Consider the following 23,040-nt stretch of genomic DNA (forward strand, 5'->3'; position numbering starts at 1 on the left):
TGCTTGACTAATTTGTTGTTGTTTTTAGGTAAATACTAAAATACTTTGCCACCTCAAAAAGCTTGATATTCTAAAATTGGATTCTTTTGCTCAGCAGTCATTAAGTGGCTGCTGAGTGCCAAGCATTATCCTAGACACTGGGGTAAAAAAATAACATTATTTGCCCTCCCAGTTTATTTTAAAAGTATATGTTCAGACTTTGAGTGTGGGCCATATTGTGTTTTTCTAAATGCAATTTAATTTAGAGACTAGACAATCTCACTAGGCAGCGTTCTTATGAAGGTTTTATTAAATTTTATTTAGTTTATAGAATAGATATTGTTAGTAGGCAGTATTCTTTTAAATACCATATGAAGTTTTAGAATCATGTAACGTATTTTGTTTCTGTTACATCATTTCAATTGTATCTGAAAACCCCATTTGAGGTTTTCTTGGTAAAGACACTGGAGTGGTTTGCCCATTGCCTTCTTCAGCTCATTTTACAGATGAGGAAACTAAGGTGAATAGGACTAAGTGACTTGCCCAGGGTCACACAGCTAGTAAGTGTCTTAAGGCCAGATTTGAACTCAGAGGTGGCTTCCACTGTACCACCTATCTGTCCCAAAGGATGGTTACGTACAACCTATTCAGTCTTGTCAAGAAGTGGGAGAAAAATAAATGACCCTTACATACACTATATGATACTCGACTTCTGCTAATACATTTATCTACAATATATCCAGCCCTTTATCCACAGACATTATGTAATTGAGCTAACTGCAAGATTCTAATAATTCCCACAAGATTTTTCAACATAAGTGGAGTGGTTTTTTAAAAATATTTTCACCATAGTAATGTTTTTGTTTTCCTTTCCCTATTTCTTTTCTACTTGCTCCCAAATCGCCTTTAAAAAACAAAACAAAACTATTTTTATATACATTGAGAGGCAGCATAATGTCTTGAATACAGAGTTGGCCTCAGTCAATGACATGGGCTCAAGTAATGTATCTGATCCACTGGCTTTGTGATCATAGGCAAGTCACTCAAATTCTTGTTGTTTGTCCTTTGTTCTCGAGGAGGATCATGATATCAGGGAGGTGATGTCATGACATGCAAGTGAATTGGATTTAAGTGAGGGAAGGGTGTGCAAAGTCACCAGCCGTACTTTTTCCTCTGGAGCCATCTGGTTCCAGTGGCAAGCTGGAGATCAAGACGACTGGAGATGGCCCTGGATGCAGTGGAAGGACCTTGGCCTTTTTGAACCTAAGCTCTTTTCCAGGTCTCATTTTGACTGAGGCAATGCTCATTTAATGATTAAGGTTCAATAAGAAGTGAGACTCTTTTACCTAGTCAGAAGAAAAAAATCCATCTGGGAGAGGAAGACCCTCAGGGTTTCTGACCAAAACAGAAACAATTGCTATTTACATTCACTCTAGGGTCTAAATTTTGACCACTCAGTGGGGCTTGGCCTGGGACCTATTGTTGGCTAATCAATGAGAGTCCCAATGATTTGAGTTGAAGGCCTGGTTCTTAAGAAAGAACTCTCCCAAGATGTCTTGAGAGTTTTCAGGGATCGAAATTTACATTCCTCTGGGTGGGGCACCTGCAGGTAAGGGGTATGATGTCCTTTGTGGATAGGGAAGGGAAGGGAAAGGCTGGGCTGTGTTGCCCAACTGGCCAGTTGCAGTTGGGTCCCCTGTGGGGTAGCTACCACTACTACTTAGAGAGGTGTGGTTGGTTGTCCTTTGAAGTGGACCTTAAATTCTTAGTGCCTCCGGCAAATCTAAGACAAAGTTGAAGAGCAGATACTAATTATTAGTATAGAGGATTTTTCTCATTGGGAATTACTGATAGCAATGAAATAACAGGTTTGTCTAGTTATATATCTGTATAGAGATGCATATAAATCTATACATGCATGTGTGTATATTATGCTTTATAAACATTCTTATTTATTCCTTGCAACATCTCTGTGAAGAAATACAAGTGCTGTTACCCATCTTTTACAGAGAAGGAAGCTGACATTCAAAGAACTTAGGTTATTGCCAAGTTTGTAAGATACTCTGTGGCAGAGCTAGGACTTTAGTCTTGCTAGAGTATATCTCCTGACTTCTGTCTCCCAAATCATTAGATGTAATGTTATCATAACTTCATACAACTACATTTTTTCACAATCTGGTGGCCAAGGTTGGCCACTAGATGATGAAATTTTTCAGCTACTTCAACTCAGTAGTGAAAGAACACACAGTTTGGAGAATGTACGTTTTCATCCTATTGTCATTGGAAATGTTTATTTTTATAATTTTAAAAATATATTGAACAAAGTAGTTGAAAGTCTTTTCTACCATAGAAATGATCTACCTAGTTCATTAAGAAGCAATGGGGGAGGCAGAACCAAGAAGGCGGAATACAAGGACAAACCTGTTAAAGCTCTCCCCATAGCCTATAAAATACCTGTAAAAAATGACTCTAAACAAATTCTAGAGCAGCAGAAGCCACAAAATGACAGAGTGAAAGAGATTTCCAACCTAAGGCAGCCTGGAAGGCTGATAGGAAATGTCTGTCGTGGGCCTTGCAGCATGGCAGGGACAGGACCCGAGCAGGCCCCTGGATGCAGAATCCCCAGCAGCATCTGCAGTTCCCAGATTGCTCAATTTACAAACACCAAAGATATCTTCAAAGGTCAGTGAGAAAGTTCTTTCACCTGGGTGAGAAGGGAAAGCAGTCTGGCCCTGCCAGCAGCAACCTCTACAGCAGCAGTGTCCATTTTAGGATCCCTCCTCCTAAAGACCCTGGGGGAATTGAGCAGCTGACCTGGATCTCAGCCCTGAGTGGTGGCCCTAGGGTGAGGAGGAGTGCTGGCATGGTACAACTGGAGGCAGTTGTGGAGAGGGAACCCTACCCACAGATCCTGGGCAGAAAAGTTTTTGGTTGCCCCCAGTCCAGTGTGCAGGCCAGGAGAGGAGTAAACTCCTCCCCCTTGATTATGTCACCTTGGAAGAACTGAGAACTTACAGGTCCCTAGAGTATGCCCTTCTCTTGACTAAGTCAAGTAACTGACTGGAAAAATGCCCCAGAAAGGGGAAAAAAATAAGGCTATAGAAGGTTACTTTCTTGGTAAATAGGTATTTCCTTCCATCCTTTTGGATGAGGAAGAAAAAAGCATACCATCAGAGGAAGACATAAAAGTCAACGTTTCTGCATCCAAAACCTCCAAGATAAATATGTAATGGTCTCAGGCCATGGAAGAGCTCAAAAAGGATTTTGAAAATCAAGTAAGACAGGTAGAGAAAAAATTGGGAAGAGAATGTGCAAGAAAATCATGAAAAGCGAGTCAACAGCTTGCTAACGGAGACCCAAAAAAATGCTGAAGAAAATAATACCTTTAAAAATAGACTAACTCAAATGGCAAAAGAAATCCAAAAAGCCTTTGAGGGGAAGAATGCTTTAAAAAGCACAATTAGCCAGATGGAAAAGGAGGTTCAAAAGCTCACTGAAGAAAATAGTTCTTTAAAAATTAGAATGAAGCAGATAGAAGCTAATGACTTTATGAGAAACCAAGAAATTACAAAAAAAAAAAAAAAACCCAAAAGAATGAAAAATAGAAGACAATGTGAAATATCTCATTGGAAAAACAACTGACCTGGAAAATAGATCCATCAGAGACAATTTAAAAATTATGGGACTACCTGAAAGTCATGATCAAAAAAAGAGCCTAGACATCATTTTTCATGACATTATCAAAGAAAATTGCCCAGCTAGTCTAGAACCAGAGGGAGAAATAAATATTGAAAGAATCCACCAGTCACCTCCTGAAAGAGATCTGAAAAGAAAAACTTTTAGCAGTATTGTAGCCAAATTCCAGAGTTTCCAGGTCAAGGAGAAAATATTGCAAGCAGCTAAAAAGAAACAATTCAAGTATTGTGGAAATACAATCAGGATAACACAAGATCTATCAGGTTCTACATTAAGGGATCAAAGGGCTTGGAATATGATATTCCACAAGTCAAAGGAACTAGGATTAAAACTAAGAATTACCTACCCAGCAAACCTGAGTATATTTCAGGGGAAAAAATGGTCTTCAGTGAAATAGAGGACTTTCAAACATTCTTGGTGAAAAGACCAGAGCTGAATAGAAAATTTGACTTTCAAACACAAGAGTCAAGAGAAGCATGAAAAGGTAAACAGGAAAGAGAAATCACAAGGGACTTACTGAAGTTGAACTGTTTAGAATCCTACATGAAAAGATAATATTTGTAACTCTTAAAACTTTTCTCAGTATTTGGGTAGTTGGAGGGATTATGCACACACACACACACACACACACACACACACACACACACACGTGTGTGAATAGGAAGGGATGATATCTAAAAAAATAAAATTAAGGGGTGAGAGAGGAATATATTGGGAGGAGAAAGGGAGAAATGGAATGAGACAAATTATCATAAAAGAGGCATGAAAAAGTCTTTTCAATGGAGAGGAAAAGGGGGGAGGTGAGAGGGAAGAGTGAAGCTTACTTCCATCACATTTGGCTTAAGGAGGGAATAACATGCACACTCAATTTGGTATGAAAATCTATCTTACTCTACAGGAAAGTAGGGGAGAAGTACATAAGTGGGGGGGGGGATGATAGAAGAGAGGGCAAATGGGAAGAGGGAGTAATTAGAAGTAAACACTTTTGAGGAGGGACAGGATCAAAAGAGAGAATAGAATAAATGGGCAGAATAGGATGGAGGGAAATATAGTTAGTCTAACACAACATGACTGTTATGGAAATCTTTTGCAAAGGTACATGTATATAGCCTATATTGAATTGCTTGCTTTCTCAGTGGGGATGGGTAGAGAGAGGAAAGGGAGAGAAGTTGGAACTCAAAGTTTGAGGAACGAATGTTGAGAATTGCTTTTGCATACAACTGGGAAATGAGAAATACAGGTAATAGGGTATAGAAATCTATCTTGCCCTACAAGAAACGAGAGAAGATGGGGATAAGGGAAGAGAGGGGTGTGATGGAAGGAAGGGCAGTTTCAGGAAAGGAGTAATCAGAATGCATGGTGTTTTGGTGTAGGGGGAGGGGAGAGAGGGGGAGAAAATTTGGAACTCAAAATTTTGGGAAAATGAATGTTGAAAAATAAAAATAAATAAACATTTTTTAAAAAGAAAGCAAGTTAGTATATTCTTACTTTGCTGCTGGGAAAATGAACATAGTCTCCATTTGTTTTATGTTGTTAAAATGGTACTATTAATATGACAAAACATATTTGGGCACTGGAATAAAATTGTGTTTAAAATTAGCCTGGTTACTATTTACAATTTTTGTCTGAAGCAGAAGCAGAAAAATCTTAACTCTTTCACCCAAATTCTTGAAAAGAAAGTTTGTGTGAAAATATCTCTTATTTTTATCAAGATATGTGGTTTGACATTTATTGTGCAGGCTTTGGTGCCCTATCTATCCCAATTAGAAAATTAATTTAGTGATGTAACCAGTGCATGAGAAATTTTTTTTCAGCTGCTCCTGGATTTTAGACCTGTCATTTCAGTCATGACTCACTCACTCTGTGACCCTCATTCGGGGTTTATTAGCAGTTACTGGAATGTTTGCCATCTCCTTCTCCAGATCATTTTACATAGGAGGAAACTAAGGCAAACAGAGTTAAGTGACTTGCCCAGGGTACGCAGCTAGTAATTGTCTGAGGTTACATTTGAACTCAGGTCTTCCTAACTCCAGGCCTGGCACTCTATCCACTGCATCACCCAGCTGCTGCTCATATTAGGGGCTGGACTCTGGTGTAAACATTTTTTTCATCGAAGTATGAATATCACCTAGTAACAATAATATTCAGATTGGTCAGTAGTCAGTAAGGGGTCATATGCCAGATTTAATTGTTTAGAATCATAGATTTAGAACTGGAAATGTCCTCAGAATTCATCTACTTATTCCATCCCCTCATTTTACAGATGAGGAAACTGAGGCCCAGTAAGACTGGTTTGTCTAAGTAGTAGGGGCTAACTTCTAATGTAGCATTCTTTCCACTGTTGCATCTTGCTTTCTCTTTTGAAGCTTTGAAATATTTTCAACTTTTTAAAGTTTTTACATATATGTGTATATGTATGTGTGTGTCTATATATGTGTGTGTGTGTCTATATGTGTGTGTGTGTGTCTATATATGTGTGTGTATATGTTTGCTTATATCAAACAGTATCTTTACTAATGTGCTTCTCTTCACATAGGTTACTCATTATAAGCAGTATCCACCCAATACAAGTAAAGTTTACTCCTACTTTGAATGCCGTGAAAAGAAGACTGAAAACTCCAAAGTAAGGAAGGTGAAATATGAGGAAACTGTATTTTACGGGTTGCAGTACATTCTTAATAAGTACTTAAAAGGTATTACTTATTCTTTTCCCAGTTTGTTTTTTAAGCCATTCCTTTAACATAAACTTTCATAATTCTTTCTCCAATCGTGCTGAATTCTGAGAGTTAAAATAATTTCCTGAGCAACCTAATTTTTTATGTTTACTAAATTTATTTAATATGTCTAGCTTATTTTTCAGAATTAGAAAAAGTTTTGTAAAGTGGTTAAACTTTATAATTTAAGCTTCTTTTAATTATTCTTTGCCTATTATTGGACTTCTTCCTTTTGATAAGTTATTTATTTGGAGGTCCTGGACATATGTAATACATGTATATGTATACATACACACACATATATATTTACATGTATATGTGTGTGTGTGTATATATGTGTGTGATATATGATATTTCAGGGAATCCATGGACTTGAATGGGAAGAATTTTAAATCTTTCTTTTCACTGATCTGTAAATGAAATTGTAATGCTATGTATTTTGTTTTATACGTTTAAAACTTTCTTCTGAGATGGAGTCCATAGACTTCACCAGACTGCTCAAGGGGAGTCCATGCCACAAAAAATGTTAAGGCGCCCCAGCTTAACTTTACATACTTTATTTTATGAAATTTTTTTGCATAACTACTATTCTGATATCAGAAGCTTTAACTTGGGGGACTTAGACCTCAAAATTGTGGAATTTAAAATTCAGTTATAATTTGGAGAAAAAAATTATGGTCATATGTTAATATTTTTTCTAATACATAAATAAGCCATTAACTCCTGTTAACGAATTTGTTTTTAATCTGGAAAATTTTAAATTATAACTACTTATTATAATGTATTATATAACATTTAATACTTTATATCTTAAAATTATGTCTTTTTAAATTTATTGATGGATGGTTGTCTTTCTCATTATATGGGAATAATGTAAAATCTATAGATTATTTTACATTTTAACCTTCAATATTTGTGCAAACCTTAACTGCCCTCTTCTCCCCTTACATCCTTTAATCCCTTCCCATTATCTTTTTTATTCCACACTCCCACATTCACACAACTCACTGCCCTTCTCAACCTGTCCTTTGTCTCACAATATTTAAGTGTTCTTCAAAGGGACTAACATTTCTTTGCCAAGATATTCACGTATCTCAGAAAATCTCAATTTTTACAATTCTCTAATAAGGAAATATCTTCTGACTTGAGTACAGATTCTGATACTAAATTCTGTGCAATAATAGTCCCATTTCTCTAGGGTTGTTGTTTAAAACTAGACAACTTAGAAAGGACATACTGACCAAAAACCCAGCTAAAATGCAGAGGTTTAAAACCATTAACAATGACTGACCCCTCTCCCCCAGCCCAGGTGTTTTTTAATGAGTCAACCACTGTCTTGTGTACTGGAAACTATCAAAGACTGAGAGGGCATTTGATTAAATTCTTCAACATAAGCGTGTCTTTAAAATAGAGATATATTTAAAATTTATATTATTTGGTATTAAATTAGTATTTGTGAAAGTCATTGGATTGCCAGTCCTGGAGACTGAAATCCTTTATTTTAACCCCAGGGCAGGTACATCACAGATAGCAGTTCAAGCTTTCCCCACACCGCCCTGCCAATGTACCTCACCACTGTTTGGGAGAGACCACAGTCAATCCTTGGCTTCTCTGCTAAGTGTCAACCAAGGTTGCCAGGTGGTGTTATGGCTTTGTTGTGGACATCTGTCCACCAAGAACAGGACTGAATCCAACAACTCACTTCATATAGACCACCAAACATCATCAGATGGTAATGCCTTTCAGTCTCCTGTGACATGGGTTGTATGAGAATTGGTGACCTAAATAGTTAAATCTGTTGCCAGTTCCTAAAGTAATTCAGTTCTCTCTCCACTCTTCTCAAATAAAATGGGAGGTTGAGGGTGGAGAGGTTCACCTGGGGATATGTATTAGATTGCATATCAGCTGTATCATTCTCCCAAATTTAATTTTTGTAAAAAAAAAAAAAAAGCATGGTGTATATTTAAATAACAAAAGAGTGTGTATATATATATATATATATGTGTGTGTGTACATATATATAATATCCCCTATTAAAATAAAGATTTATCTTTTATGCAGAGAGCAAGAGACTAGAAGTTGGAAGTTCTGAGTTCCTTTTCCAGCTCTGCCATTGGCTCTGGATGAGTAATTTAAACTCTCAGTTCTTGTTTCTTCTGTCTATAAAATGGGGACAGTATTTCAAAGGTTAGCCCCAGGACAGACACATTTTAGGTAAAAGGTAGCACATGAAATCCTTTTAGCAATATAAACAGGAGTTGTTTATTATTTTTAGGCAAAGTAGTGACCAAAGAAAAAATCCAGGAAGCCAAAGAGGTCTACAGAGAGCATTTTCAAGATGATGTCTTTAATGAAAAGGGATGGAGTTATATTCTTGAGGTAAAAATTGTTTTGATTTTTTTTTTTAATTCAAGGACTCTTGCAAAAGGACTTAGAATGGAAAGATAATTCTCAGATTCATAGTTAAGATTTTGTGTCTTGAATACAAAAGCTATCAGAAAAGCTGTTATGGTGAAGATAATTTAAAATAGTTCATTAGATCTGTCATCAAGGTATAGCAGTATAACTATTTCCTCTGTTAATTGAGGATTGCTGCTCATGATGAGTGCCTACTCATCCTGTGAGATTTTTGTCCACATTCTCCCATAAAGCTTTTGCAGTTCGGTTTATCATGCTAGAGGCCTTTCTTTAGGACTTTTTATATTTTGTGGGTACCAGTGCAACACTTAAACTGTTATCCTTTGCTATTGCTACGTAACCAATTGAACTTTTTTTAAATGATCTCCCTAAGGCTACTTCTTCCACGTCCGTTGTCATCATAATATTCTGCAACCTGTATATGGACAACATGTATCTTTCTGTTGACCTTTGGGTTACCTGCAACTTTCATTCTTACTAACATGATGGATTTTTGTTATTTAAAATTCATAGCACATCAGTTTTCCTTGGGATAGACTGAACAGTTGGGTGAAGTTTTTTGCTGTCTTTTATTTTCCCTATGTGGTTAGTAATGTCAATTTTTATTACATGAATGAATCTATTACTTGAACACCTAAGCACTTAGAAGAATGGAGCATTTCATCTGTATAGCACTTAATCCTTTTCAAAGTGATTTTTCAGAAAGCGAATCATGATTTATTTGCTCTATTGATTTTCTTCATTATATTGTGCATGTCTGTGAATGTGTATATGTTTATGTGAAATATATATATCTATATACATATACATATAGATATCTCCAGCATATTTTGTATATAGGGATAGCATATTTCAGTATTTTAATGAACCTGTGACCTCATTATTGTGGGCACTTGTTTCAGTGGTCAAGTTTCACATCCTTCTACAAGTCCTGCCTATTGGATTTACTTAATTAACAAGCATTTCATAAGTGTTATCATTCTGTTTATTTTATTATCCATGGTCATTGATAATTTACTTCATTGTCTGATTGTACATATTTATTTGTTTCATTAGTTGCCATATGTCTTTCATACATGTCATTTACCTCATTTACCTTTACTAATCATCTTGTCTGAATCATCGAAACAAAATTTCAGACTTTTAAAATTTTTCTTGGTTTATCAATAAATTAAATTTTATCCATATAAAGTCTGATAAAATGTATATTAGATATGGTAAGTAAAGGCTTACCTTGAATCTGATTTTGGAGAGAAGTATGGCAAAGAATTTAGAAATTCAGTTAGGTCAAACCTGGATCCAAATTTTGCTCTCTATCAAAGACTAGGAAGCCTATTAAAATATAACAAACATGCTTTTCCACTTTTTGAATAACATGACGTTGAGAGAGCCAGCTAACAACTTTGGTATCCAGAAATAACTTGACAGACTAGAATAATGAAATTTTATAGACTACTCATAATTTTTTTAATTATAGGAACAGATGCTTTAGCAGTCGATTTTTTTTTTTTAACCAAAGTGCAAGATAGTGAGACATAACTAAATGGTTTTTCTTGTGAAAGACACTGGGTTTTTAGTAGATTGCAAGTTTGGTACAAGTCATCAATGAGGTTAATCAACTTTCATAGATAATAGATTGGGAAGACAGAACTAGGCAGCAGACCATCTGAAAAAAATTTTTAGCAGGCTGCAAAATTATATGAATTGTCAGTGTGATAAAAACCAAAAAAATTAATGCAGTCTTAAGTTGTATTAAGAGAGCTATAGTACCTAAAATTAGAGAGGGGATAGTACTGATATCTCCTTACCTTATCAGACCATACCATGAGTATTATATTTTGTTCAGAGCAGTAACTGCAGGAAAGACATTGATTAACTGGCGAGTGTCCTGAGGAAGGTTACTAGGAGGGCAAAGGGGCCTCAAGATCATGCCAAATGAGGACTGGTAAAAGAAACTGGCAGTGTTTACTTTGGAGAAGAGAATGTTTAGAAGAGGGATCTAATAGTTGTCTTCACATTCTACAGGATCCAAGAGGGCACAACCAAGAGCAGCAGGTAGAACTACAGAGACAAGGACTTGATATAAGGAAAACTTTTTAATAATTAGGGTTATCCATAAATAGAAGGGGATGACTTGGGACATAGTAAGCTACCTTTCACTAAAGAGAGGTTTTATAGCAATATATGGATGGCTTTGTTGAGTATGTCATAGAAGAGTTCTTTGTTATACTGGATGACCTCTGATGGCCCTTCCAGTTCTGTGAGTCAATTATAGTTTTCCTTTTCCTATAAGTACTTTCATCCATTATTAAAAGATTAACAAATAAAAACGTAGTTAATTTCTTCCAACAAAAGAAAGTATTCATGATGATCTTTTCCCATCTTCAGAAGAAATCACCTTTTAACTTTTCCTTGTACTGTTACTTACCTGTGGTTATTTCAAGGTTAGAACTGCTATAGCAGGAAGGTATATACTTTTGGAAATGTAACAATATAATAAGTTCATCCTTTATTTAAATGTAAAGAAGCAACTAATGTTTTTTTTAATGAATTTGAAACTAGCTGCATGTTCTAGTAACAGTTACTTTACTTCTTTTAAGTATTGTTCACAGAATATTACTGAATTAATTTCTATACCATAGATATTGCAATAATTTGAACTGGTATGTTGGTTTTAATGTGGTAAAGTATATTCATTTATAGAACCATATAGGTAATTTTAGTAAAGTTAAATTGCTTACTGAACTAGTTGATACTCACTGTGTTTTTGAATGAATAAATTAGTTATTATTTCCTAACAGAAATATGATGGCCATCTTCCGATAGAAGTAAAAGCAGTTCCTGAGGGTTCTGTCATTCCCAGAGGAAATGTTCTCTTCACAGTGGAAAACACAGATCCAGAATGCTATTGGCTTACAAATTGGATTGAGGTGAATTTTTATTTGTGAGTCTCATTGATTTTAATTAGAATGGTATCAAGAAAAGAGATATAAATTGAGATACACACACACACACACACACACACACACACATATATATTCATATGCTATAGCTAGATAATCATCCCAAATTACTCCATTAGTGACCTTTGTGACCAAGTCATTCTTTGGGTTTTTGTTCTCTCATCTGTAAAATGGATAGATTGAACTAAATGCTCTCTAAGTCTGGGGGTTCAAATTATGAGTCATGAGTTTAGATTTCAAATCTGTATTATCAACTTTCTCACAGTTACACTTGAGCAATGTTATTTTTCAGATTTTGATATTTATTCACTAACTTTAAACCTCTTAGTGCTTTCATTGAGAGATTTATCCATAAGAGATATTACCTTAGAACAGAAGATGTTAACTTGGGGTCCATCAATTTTTTAAAAATATTTTTATGACTAGATTTTACTAATTGTTTTCCTTTGTGATTCTCTGCATTTCAAATTTGATTTATATCTCTTTACTCTCTTTCTCCCTCTCCCAAATAAGGTGTTAGCCTGTTTATTATTCACTTTTTATTTTTATGTGAAATATATTTACAAAATTACACAGAGAAGATTGAAAACTACTTGAGAAATGAGCTCCAAGAATCTGTCTTGGAAATATTTTATTTCAAGTCAAACTGATAACTTACTGAAATTTTGTGAAATTCTTAAAGTAGATTGTCATTTCCTTTTTTTTTAAAGTTCTTTTTTCTTTTTATTAATTTATTTTTAGTTTTTAACATTCACTTCTATAAGAAGTGGATTGTGTGATATTCTGTAAGAAGCAAATACATCCTGAAGGGACAAATCTTTGCCTAAAATGTCACAGATCCTTTTAAAATATTGATCTTTTGCTTTAAGTACAAAATAGCAGTGTTTGAGTGTTAAATTTTCTCTTCAGCTTTGTTCTGTTCGTTAAAAGTGGTTGGAGGCCCTCCATATCATTAAATGTCCATTTTTTCCCTTTGTAGGACTATACTCGTTTTATTGGGTGGGTTATTTATTGGGTGGCTATAATCCTAGCTCCTTTGCCTTTTCCAATATCATATTCTAAGCCCTCTATTCCTTTATAGTAGTAGCTGTTAAATCTTTTGTGATCTTGACTGTGGTTCATTAGTGTTTGAATACTTTATTTCTGGCTTCTTGGTAGTATTTTCTCTTCAACTTGGAAATTTTGGATTTTGGCTGTAATATTCCTGGGAGTTTTCATTTTGGGATTTCTTTCAGGTGATGACCAGTGTATTTCAGTTTCTACTTTACCTTCTGGTTCTGAGTTATCTGGGCAGTTATCTTTTATATATAAAATTTCTGAATTATGATGTCTAGGCCTTTTTTTTTGTTTTGTTCACATCTTTCAGGTAGTCCAGTGGTTCTTAAATGATTTCTCCTTGCCTGTTTTTCCAGGTTAATTGTTTTTCCTAAGAGATATTTCACTTTCTTCTAACATTTAAAAAACTTTCAACTTTGTTTTATTGCTTCTTGATGCTTTATGTCACATGGAGTCTTTAGATTTCACTTGACCAATTCTAATTTTTAAGAAGATACTTTCCTCAATGTCATTTTGTACCCTTTTTTTAACAACTTGTTAATTCTCTTTCTTTCTCTTTTTTTTGTTCCAAGGCAGTCAGTGTTAAGTGATTTACCCAGGGTCACACAGCTACTAAGTATCAAGTGTCTGAGGTCAAATTTGAACTTGGGTCCTCCTGACTCCAGGGCTGGTCTTCTATCTACTGCAGCACTAGCTGGCCTATTAAGTCTCAATAATTTTCTTGCATAGTTCTTACTTCTTTAACCAGTTTTTCTTTCACCCTTTTATTTTTAAATCTTCTTTTTTGTTCTTATTCTTCCAAGAATTCTTACTTGGCCTATTTATCTAGTCTGCATTTTTCTTTGAAGTTTTGCTGTAGATATTCCAAGTCACTCTCTCCTTATAGCTTGTTTTCCTGTCACCATAGTAGCTTTTTCTTATGGTAAGATTCTTTTTGTTTGTTTATTTGCTCATTTTTCTAGCCTGTTTATTGGTTTTGGACTTTGTATTAGTATTGTGTACTGCTCATTTTTGGAGGGGATGTTTGACCAAAGCTTTTGTCTCTTTATATGTTCCCTCAAGACCATTCCTCTCTACCTTGGATCTATGACCCAGGACTGGGTAATGGGAGACAGCTGTCAGATGGCATATGTTTCTGCTCCCAGTGGTAGTCCCCTGTCAGGGGGTCCCCTGGTATCTCTTTCTACTGTACTGTTTCCTGCCCCAATGTTCAGTTGCAATACTATCTGTGGATAGCTAGAATGCTCCCTGCCACTTCTGTGCTGTGCTCCTGTCCAGCCTCACTCTAGAGTCCACACACCTTTGTTTTTCTAAGCTGTCCTGGGATGGAAAAAATGACCCACTGTAACTTTTTATTGAATTTCATTGAAATTCCTTGAATTTCAGAATTCAGTCTAGCATGCTTTCTGTGCTGTTGTAGAGAAGCTGAGGCATAAGTGCTACCTCTCACTATGCCATCTTGACTCTCCCCCTTCAAGAATTTTAACTATTCATAATCTAGTGCCCATATGTGGCAAAAACATTCACTCATGATAGAGCATGTATTTATTCTTTTGATCCAGTGAATCGTTGCAAGTTTTAACATATTTTTTTTTGTGGTGGTGAGAACTATATATATGTTGTACAATATAGGATTGAGCTATAGGTGGATACCTCAAAAGTTCTGTCCATTATTTGTGTAGCTTATGTGGTTCATAATGTATTTTGGGAGGTTCAGAGAATCACGAAATTACATGACAACTTGAGGATATTTAGTATGGTCTTCTCATTGAATATCAAACCATCTTAGAGATTTGGTTATTCATACATAATAAACTTTTTACAATATTGAATCATCTGATAATTTATTTTCCCTGCTCTGCTTTGGTACCTTCTTCCAAGGTTTAATCACCATTTCAGTCAAGAAGTTGGTCTTATGTGTAACCAGACTCTTTCAGTGAAATTTAGGTCTATTTTTTTGTTTAAATCCATTTGGGCTTTTTATGGAATTAGAAAGTAATTGTTCAGCATCCTGCTTTCCTTTGTGTACTTGAAGACAGGAAATTAACCCCTTAGCCTTTTTTTCCAAGGTCTAAATAACTAGTAGTCCTATTAATATTTCCTTACAAGGCGTATGCTTCATACTTTTACTTATTTTTATTATACTTCACCAAGAATTTGGTGTGATTTAAAGAGAATTATACAGACCATACTTAGTTACTCATTGATCAAGTATATAAGAAATGTCTTCTTTGTGTTAGGCATTGGAGATAAGAAGACAGAAGTGAACAGTCTCTGCCCTCAAGGAGCCGATTTTCTTATCCTCTAGTTTTACTTATAATCTCAGACAGCTTGGTAGTCTAATTTAGCTTATGTTATTAGCTTCTAAAATTTTAAACACTTTTGTCATAGAGTTAAGGGAGGTGTAAGCCAATGTAAGGAAAACATGGCTCATTTATTAAAAAGTCTAATACTACTCTGTATACAATTTGAGCAGTAATGTATCCATGCTTCTTGATTGAGAAACAAATTTGGAACTGTTACCTGAAGTTATTACATCTCTAATGCCATATTTTTTTGTGAGTGGAGAGCACTGTTTGGTGGTGGCAGGCTTAAAAGGGGTCTATAAAAAGCATCTTCACTGGCCACCATTTACCATCCTTATGTATTGTTACAGGTCTAGAACTTCCTGTTATTTTATGCTATAAATACTCTTTCCTCTTAACTTCCTAACTCTGGAACTATCCAATCAATACTGCCATTATTCCTACAAAGTGCATGTCACATCAGCTCTGTTCCACTTACTGTAATGGTGTCTTCTCAAACCAAATCACCCTTCCCCTTTCTCTTATGTATTTTTTCCTCTTTATATGAAAGCTCCTTGGAAACAAGCCCTCTCTTGCTTTTTTCTTTTTATTTATATACCTAGCACTTAACACAGTGCTTGGAAACTCATAAATGATGAATATTTTTCACTCATTCCTATGAGAGAATATATGAAATAGATATAAAGCTTTTACTGACTACTATTAGTAACTTTTTTTTACTAAATTGTATATTTGCCTAGTTGTAGTACTGTTGCTTTAGATTTTATAGTCTTAGCTTTTTAGTTAGACTAAAAGAAGTATTTCAAGTTCATCTTAAATTTTATATATGACATTGGATCCTAAGCCATGTGTTTCAACCTGAAACAATTAGTCTTAGTTTTTTAGTGGAATGCAAATAGGTTTGTCTTTTTATGAGTTAAAATTTATTAATTTAAAAAATTCAGTGTCATTTTCAATAATAATGATGCCATAGTCTTATTAAAATAAGTGAATTTCTTAGTATATCTTTTTTAGTGTGTTAGTAGAAGACTACTTACTATATGCATTAATGAAATTATAAAATTTGCTTATCATATTCCATGAGACTAGGTATTATTTGAAAGAGCATGATATTGGTCTTTAAACCCAATGAGACAATTTTTTCTACTTGAATTTAGTACCTGCCAGTAATTTTATTGGAGTTTGTGATATATTTTCTTAGATGGAATTTTCAGGTTGCTTGGAATCATTATTTTAACAGCATTTGTCTTCAAATGGCTCTAGTCTTAGTGTTTAGCTGGAAATGTGACCCTAGTGGGTAAGCAGTTATTGCTTAGAAAATCTCCCAAAAAAGTCTTGAATAAATCCAAACTTTTTATCTTTAATGAACTGCTAGTGAAAGATGGTTTTAAGATTCTGGTGATTTTCCTTTGATATGGAAAGAATGTTGTAATGCCAAAGGTTATTTTCTCTGTTATTTCTTGTCTCCTCAACAAGTTTCTAAGAGGAAAGATTCTCTATTTTTTTAAATTCAAAAGTTTTCAAATTTTAGTTCTTTTTTCTTACCCCATATTTGGGATTCTTAATCATTTTTTATCAAGGATCCCCTCTGCCCATCTGGTGAAGCTTATGGGTGGGCTCCCATTTCATAATAAGCTCTTTAAAATACAGAAAATATTTAGGATTACAAAGAAATCCAATTATATTGCAATAAAATTATCAAATATTTTTAAGAAACAAGTTTGTAGACACCAAATTAAGAATCCCTGCCCAAGATGATATAACTATCTAAGCAGTACCAAGCATAACTTTATTTCTTCAAGTTTTCATGCATCAATACGTTTGATTTTTTTGTTTGTTTTGTCTTATAAATACATAGACAATACTTGTTCAGTCCTGGTATCCAATCACAGTAGCTACAAATTCCAGAGAGCAGAAGAAAATTTTGGCAAAATATTTGATGGAAACATCTGGTAACCTAGATGGCCTGGAGTACAAATTACATGATTTTGGCTATAGAGGAGTTTCTTCACAAGAGGTATGTGATTACTAGGAGTTTTGTGAACATTGAGTCAAATGAATATTAATGCAAATTTGTGATGAGGGGGAGGGGAAGGTGTTGATGACATTGGTTCTAATTAATTACATTCATGAAATCCCAGTGAGGTTGTATGGAGAGATGTACATTTCCCAAAATAGGAATTTTGTTCAGTAGAATAATGTTTCTTGCTCTGTTATTAAGAGGATGTGTTCTATTCACTCATTTATTGTCATTATCTTTATCAGATAGAAATAACCTCAGGAGACCCAGTGCATCAAGTCCAAGACATGCATTTCTTTCCCATTTGTACATTAGTTGGGGCATTTCCTCTATTTGCCCTAGGTTAGAAACTCAATGGACCTTTTGACACAGTTGGGCATATTCTTCTGCCCAGTCTCCCTGATAAGGACTCAGCTAACTATGATCTGGATGGCAACACGTAGAGCTAGAAAGGACCTTGAAGGTCAACTCTTACTCTTCCAGGTGACCCTAATGTTTGAGGTCCAGGAGTACTTTCAGAAGGTTTATACTAGTGTCAGTACCAACATCCCAGATTTAGTGATTCAGGAAGATTAGATTTAGATTCAGGAAACTAAAATTTACCTCAACACCCTTTTTGCTTAGGCTACTTGTTAGTAAGAGTCTCCCCTCATCCCCCAAAGAATTTATTAATGAAAGTTTATGGCTTGACCCTTGATTATAGAAAATAAAATTTGAAAACAATCTTTTAGGTTGCTTCTCCAAAAGCTTAAAACAATGGATACTGATCATTGAAACCTTAAGTTATATAAGTATTTTTATGTGTGCATGTGTGTGTGTGTGTGTGTGTGTGTGTGTGTGTGTGTGTGTATACAATACTTACATAAATATATAACTAGGAAAACTGAACTGTTACATAGATAATTATAGCATATTTGATGTACATACTGCTTCACTAGTTACTGAAAAAAATGATCTTTTTTTTGTTTTTTGCACTGTATATTTATAAGAATGTGTATATATATGTGTGTGTATATGTAATATGTACTTATGCATGTTTTCAGACAGCTGGTATAGGAGCATCTGCTCATTTGGTTAACTTCAAGGGAACTGATACAGTAGCAGGAATTGCTTTAATTAAAAAATACTATGGAACAAAAGACCCTGTGCCTGGATATTCTGTTCCGGCTGCAGAACATAGGTAAAAATCCTGATTTTTCTTGCTCTAATCCCTTAAAATTATTATCAAAATTAATAAAAATAATTTGTTTCTTTTGTTACCTAATAATATTTTGTTTGACCTTAGTTTAGTACTGTAATAAAACGTCATTAGGGGCAGCTAGGTGGTACAGTGGATAAAGCATGAGTGCAGGAGTTAGGAGCACCTGAGTTCAAATCTCACCTCAGACACTTGACACTCACTAGCTGTGTGACCTTGGACAAGTCACTTAACCCCAATTGCCTCATCCTGGGTCATCTCCAGTCATCCTGATGAATATCTGGTCACTGGATTCAGATGGCTCTGGAGGAGAAGTGAGGCTGGTGACCTGCAACAGCCCTCCCTCACTCAAAACAAAGTCAAGTGCAAGTCATGTCATCATTTTTCTAATGGCATGATCGTCTTTGGCAACGAAGGACGAACACACACACACAAAACGTCGTTAATTTGGACTGTACTAATTCTGGGTTTTATATAATGGGCCAGATTGGATTTTGCTTTTGCCTACTTTGGATAGAAATGTTGGATTTTAAAAAAAGATTCCAAAGACATATTTACCATTTTAGCAAAAACTCCTTAGAGATAACAAGTTTATTGTATGCAGATAAATAATGTCAAATTATAGTCACCTCTGCCTTAAAACAAATTTTTATTTTATTTTATTTTATTTTTTTAATGTATTTATTTGACATTCATTTTAACAAAATTTTGGGTTCCAAATTTTCTCCCCTTTTATCCCCTCCCCCCCCAAACACCAAGCATTCTAATTGCCCCTATGACCAATCTGCCTTCTCTTCTATCATCCCTCCCTTCCCTTGTCCCCATCTTCTCTTTTGTCCTGTAGGACCAGATAACTTTCTATACCCCTTTACCTGTATTTCTTATTTCCTAGTGGCAAGAACATTACTCGACAGTTGTTCCTAACACTTTGAGTTCCAACTTCTTTACCTCCCTCCCTCCCCACCCCTTCCCTTTGGAAGGCAAGCAGTTCAATATAGGCCAAATCTGTGTAGTTTTGCAAATGACTTCCATAATAGTTGTGTTGTATGAAACTAACTATATTTCCCTCCATCCTATCCTGTCCCCCATTACTTCTGTTCTCTTTTGATCCTATCCCTCCCCATGTGTGTCGACCTCAAATTGCTCCCTCCTCCCCATGCCCTCCCTTCCATCATCCCCCCCACCCTGCTTATCCCCTTATCCCCCACTTTCCTGTATTGTAAGACAGGTTTTCATACCAAAATGAGTGTGCATTTTATTCCTTCCTTTAGTGGAATGTGATGAGAGTAAACTTCATGTTTTTCTCTCACCTCCCCTCTTTATCGCTCCACTAATAAGTCTTTTGCTTGCCTCTTTTATGAGAGATAATTTGCCCCATTCCATTTCTCCCTTTCTCCTCCCAATATATTTCTCTCTCACTGCTTGATTTCATTTTTTTAAGATATGATCCCATCCTCTTCAATTCACTCTGTGCATTCTGTCTCTATGTGTGTGTACGTGTGTGTGTGTGCATGTGTGTGTGTGTAATCCCACCCAGTACCCAGACACTGAAAAGTTTCAAGAGTTACAAATATTGTCTTTCCATGTAGGAATGTAAACAGTTCAACTTTAGTAAGTCCCTTATGACTTCTCTTTGCTGTTCACCTTTTCATGCTTCTCTTCATTCTTGTGTTTGAAAGTCAAATTTTCTTTTCAGCTCTGGTCTTTCCATCAAGAATGCTTGAAAGTCCTCTATTTCATTGAAAGACCAATTTTTCCCCTGAAGTACTATACGCAGTTTTGCTGGGTAGGTGATTCTTGGTTTTAGTCCTAGTTCCTTTGACTTCTGGAATATCCTATTCCATGCCCTTCAATCCCTTAATGTAGAAGCTGCTAGATCTTGTGTTATCCTGATTGTATTTACACAATACTTGAATTGTTTCTTTCTAGCTGCTTACAATATTTTCTCCTTGACCTGGGAACTCTGGAATTTGGCCACAATGTTCCTAGGAGTTTCTCTTTTTGGATCTCTTTCAGGCGGTGTTCTGTGGATTCCTTGAATATTTATTTTGCCCTCTGGTTCTAGAATCTCAGGGCAGTTTTCCTTGATAATTTCATGAAAGATGATGTCTAGGCTCTTTTTTTGATCATGGCTTTCAGGTAGTCCCATAATTTTTAAATTGTCTCTGATGGATCTATTTTCCAGGTCAGTTGTTTTTCCAATGAGATATTTCACATTATCTCCTATTTTTTCATTCTTTTGGTTTTGTTTTGTGATTTCTTGGTTTCTCATAAAGTCATTAGCCTCCATCTGTTCCATTCTAATTTTGAAAGAACTATTTTCTTCAGTGAGCTTTTGAATCTCCTTTTCCATTTGGCTAATTCTGCTTTTGAAAGCATTCTTCTCCTCATTGGCTTTTTGAACCTCTTTTGCCAATTGAGTTAGCCTATTTTTCAAGGTGTTATTTTCTTCAGCATTTTTTTGGGTCTCCTTTAGCAGGGTGCTGACCTGCTGTTCATGCTTTGACTGCATGTCTCTCATTTCTCTTCCCAGCTTTTCCTCCACCTCTCTAACTTGATTTTCAAAATTCTTTTTGAGCTCTTCCATGGTCTGAGCCCACTGAGTGGGCTGGGATACCGAGGCCTTGACTTCTGTGTCTTTGCCTGATGGTAAGCATTGTTCTTCCTCATCAGAAAGGAAGGGAGGAAATGCCTGTTCACCAAGAAAGTAACCTTCTTATTTCTTTTCCCTTTTCTGGGCATTTTCCCAGCCAGTGACTTGACCTCTGAATATTCTCCTCACACCCACCTCGCCTCCTGATCCTCCCAGCCAGCGCTTGGGGTCTGAGATTCAAATGCTGCTTCCCAGCCTCAGGGCTTCCTCGGGGACAGGACTGCTATTCAGTGTGAGATTAAATTCAGGTGCTCTAGTCAGGGCAGGGCCGCCTCACAGGCTCAGTTCCCTCAGGGGGTTTATGCAGAGACCTTCAACAATGGATCCAGGCTCCTGCCTGCTTGGGGAGCCCTGGTCTACCGCTGCCTCAGTTGCTGCCTCCCGAGGGGGCCTGAGTTATGGGGGCACCCCACTCCCCTCTCGACCCGCCAAAAAGACCCTCTCACTGACCCCTGTCACCTGTGGGTGGAGGGACCCACGCGGCCGCTGGAGATCCTGTCCCTGAAGCCCGCTCAGATCTGTTCCTCTCCATGCCGTGGCCGCGGCAGGGCTGGGCTGGGCTCCGTGTCCGCAGTGGGACGGACCTTTTGCGAGAGGTTTGCAGGTCCCTCTGGAACAGAAATCTCCTTTGCTCCACTGTTCTGTGGCCTCTACTGCTCCAGAATTCGCCGTGAGTTCCTTTTTACAGATATTCTATGGGTTGTGGGTTCGGAGCTATGTGTATGTGCGTCTTTCTACTCCACCATCTTGGCTCTGCCCCCCCAAAACAAGTTTTTAGAAGTCTTACTATTCATTCTTTGGTGTTTAAAAGTGTGCATATTCTCTCTCTGTCTTTCTATATCTGTCTATATCTAGATACATGGGTGTGTGTGTGTGTGTGTGTGTGTGTGTGTGTGTAAAATCAAGGTAACATATATTCAAGATATCTTCCCTTCCCCCTTCAAAATTGTTCATCTGTGTATTGTCTTACCATAGTACTTATCAAGAATAGCCAGAATTTCTTTTTGAAGACTTTTTAGAAAGAGCTATAAAGTAGGAAGTACACCTTTTTGATGAAAAGAGGAATTGTTAAGTATTCTTTATTTGCCCTTAACTTTCAGATGAGGGTAAGGGAATTATACTAGAATTCTACAAGCTCACATTTTTAGTATCAGTTGAATTTTCTTCCTTTTCCTCTTCACCCATGTTAGTTGAAGAGTATTATATTTGCTTAACAAGAAAGAGGCAAAGCATAAATAGTATGGTAATCTTGGTTTTTGGTGAGGTTTATATAGTTCAGATTTTCCTTTGTTTAAAACTCACTTTCTCCCCATGTCAAACAAGATGAGTTACTTGAATTGCAAGACAAAAATTCCTGGTTGGAAACAGAACAATTAGTAACTCATGCTATATGATGTAGTAGAAAGAGTACTGAATTTGGAATCAAAGCACATAAATTTGAATCTGCCACTTAGTACTTGGATCACCTTACACCTCTTGCTTCCAAAATCATACAGGCAGAGCTTCATTTCAGAGGTCCAAGAAGTCACTTAGTAGAGTTTGCTTAAATGGGCTTTTTCTTATTTGTTATTTTTTTATAGTTCATTGCAAAAGTTTTTCAGTTGTCATTTTTTAAAAGAATTTGCTGGAAGAAATTATTGTCTGTTACGTTTGGCAGAGAGAACTACAGCACATGTCCAGAGCATATATCACTTATCCCCATTGTTCCCATCATTTCTCCTTTAAAAAAAAAAAAATGACATTTTAGTGTTGCTTTAAATCTAATATCCCACACCACAATAAACAAGGATAGGTAGCATCATATGCACTAAAAGATTACAAAGAAAGTCAACCCAAGCAACCTGGGAAGCTCTTAAAAATGAAACCTCAATCATGTAAAAACAACTATTTCAGATAAAAGATGAATTGTAGCAAATGCAATCAGATACAGTTATTTAGTTGATTTTGCTTAATTTTTTCATAGTGACTAGGGGAGTACAGTTCAGTGTTGAAGGAAAAATGATACACAAAGATATTAGAAAATGATATAAAAAGATA

General features: G+C 35.9%; 1 protein-coding gene across 1 annotated transcript in view; it reads left to right on the plus strand.

Annotated features, from left to right (window-relative positions):
* The window catches only part of NAMPT (nicotinamide phosphoribosyltransferase), a 48,815-nt gene that overhangs the window by 9,632 nt on the left and 16,143 nt on the right, over positions 1-23,040 (plus strand). Inside the window, exons 2-6 of the mRNA XM_072653076.1 lie at positions 6,212-6,368; positions 8,665-8,768; positions 11,609-11,737; positions 16,991-17,149; positions 18,196-18,332. Of these exons, the coding sequence (XP_072509177.1) occupies positions 6,212-6,368; positions 8,665-8,768; positions 11,609-11,737; positions 16,991-17,149; positions 18,196-18,332 (686 nt within the window). The remainder of the gene's footprint in view (positions 1-6,211; positions 6,369-8,664; positions 8,769-11,608; positions 11,738-16,990; positions 17,150-18,195; positions 18,333-23,040) is intronic.

Source organism: Notamacropus eugenii, chromosome 3 (genome assembly GCF_028372415.1).
Source record: "Notamacropus eugenii isolate mMacEug1 chromosome 3, mMacEug1.pri_v2, whole genome shotgun sequence".
Lineage (NCBI taxonomy): Eukaryota > Metazoa > Chordata > Mammalia > Diprotodontia > Macropodidae > Notamacropus > Notamacropus eugenii.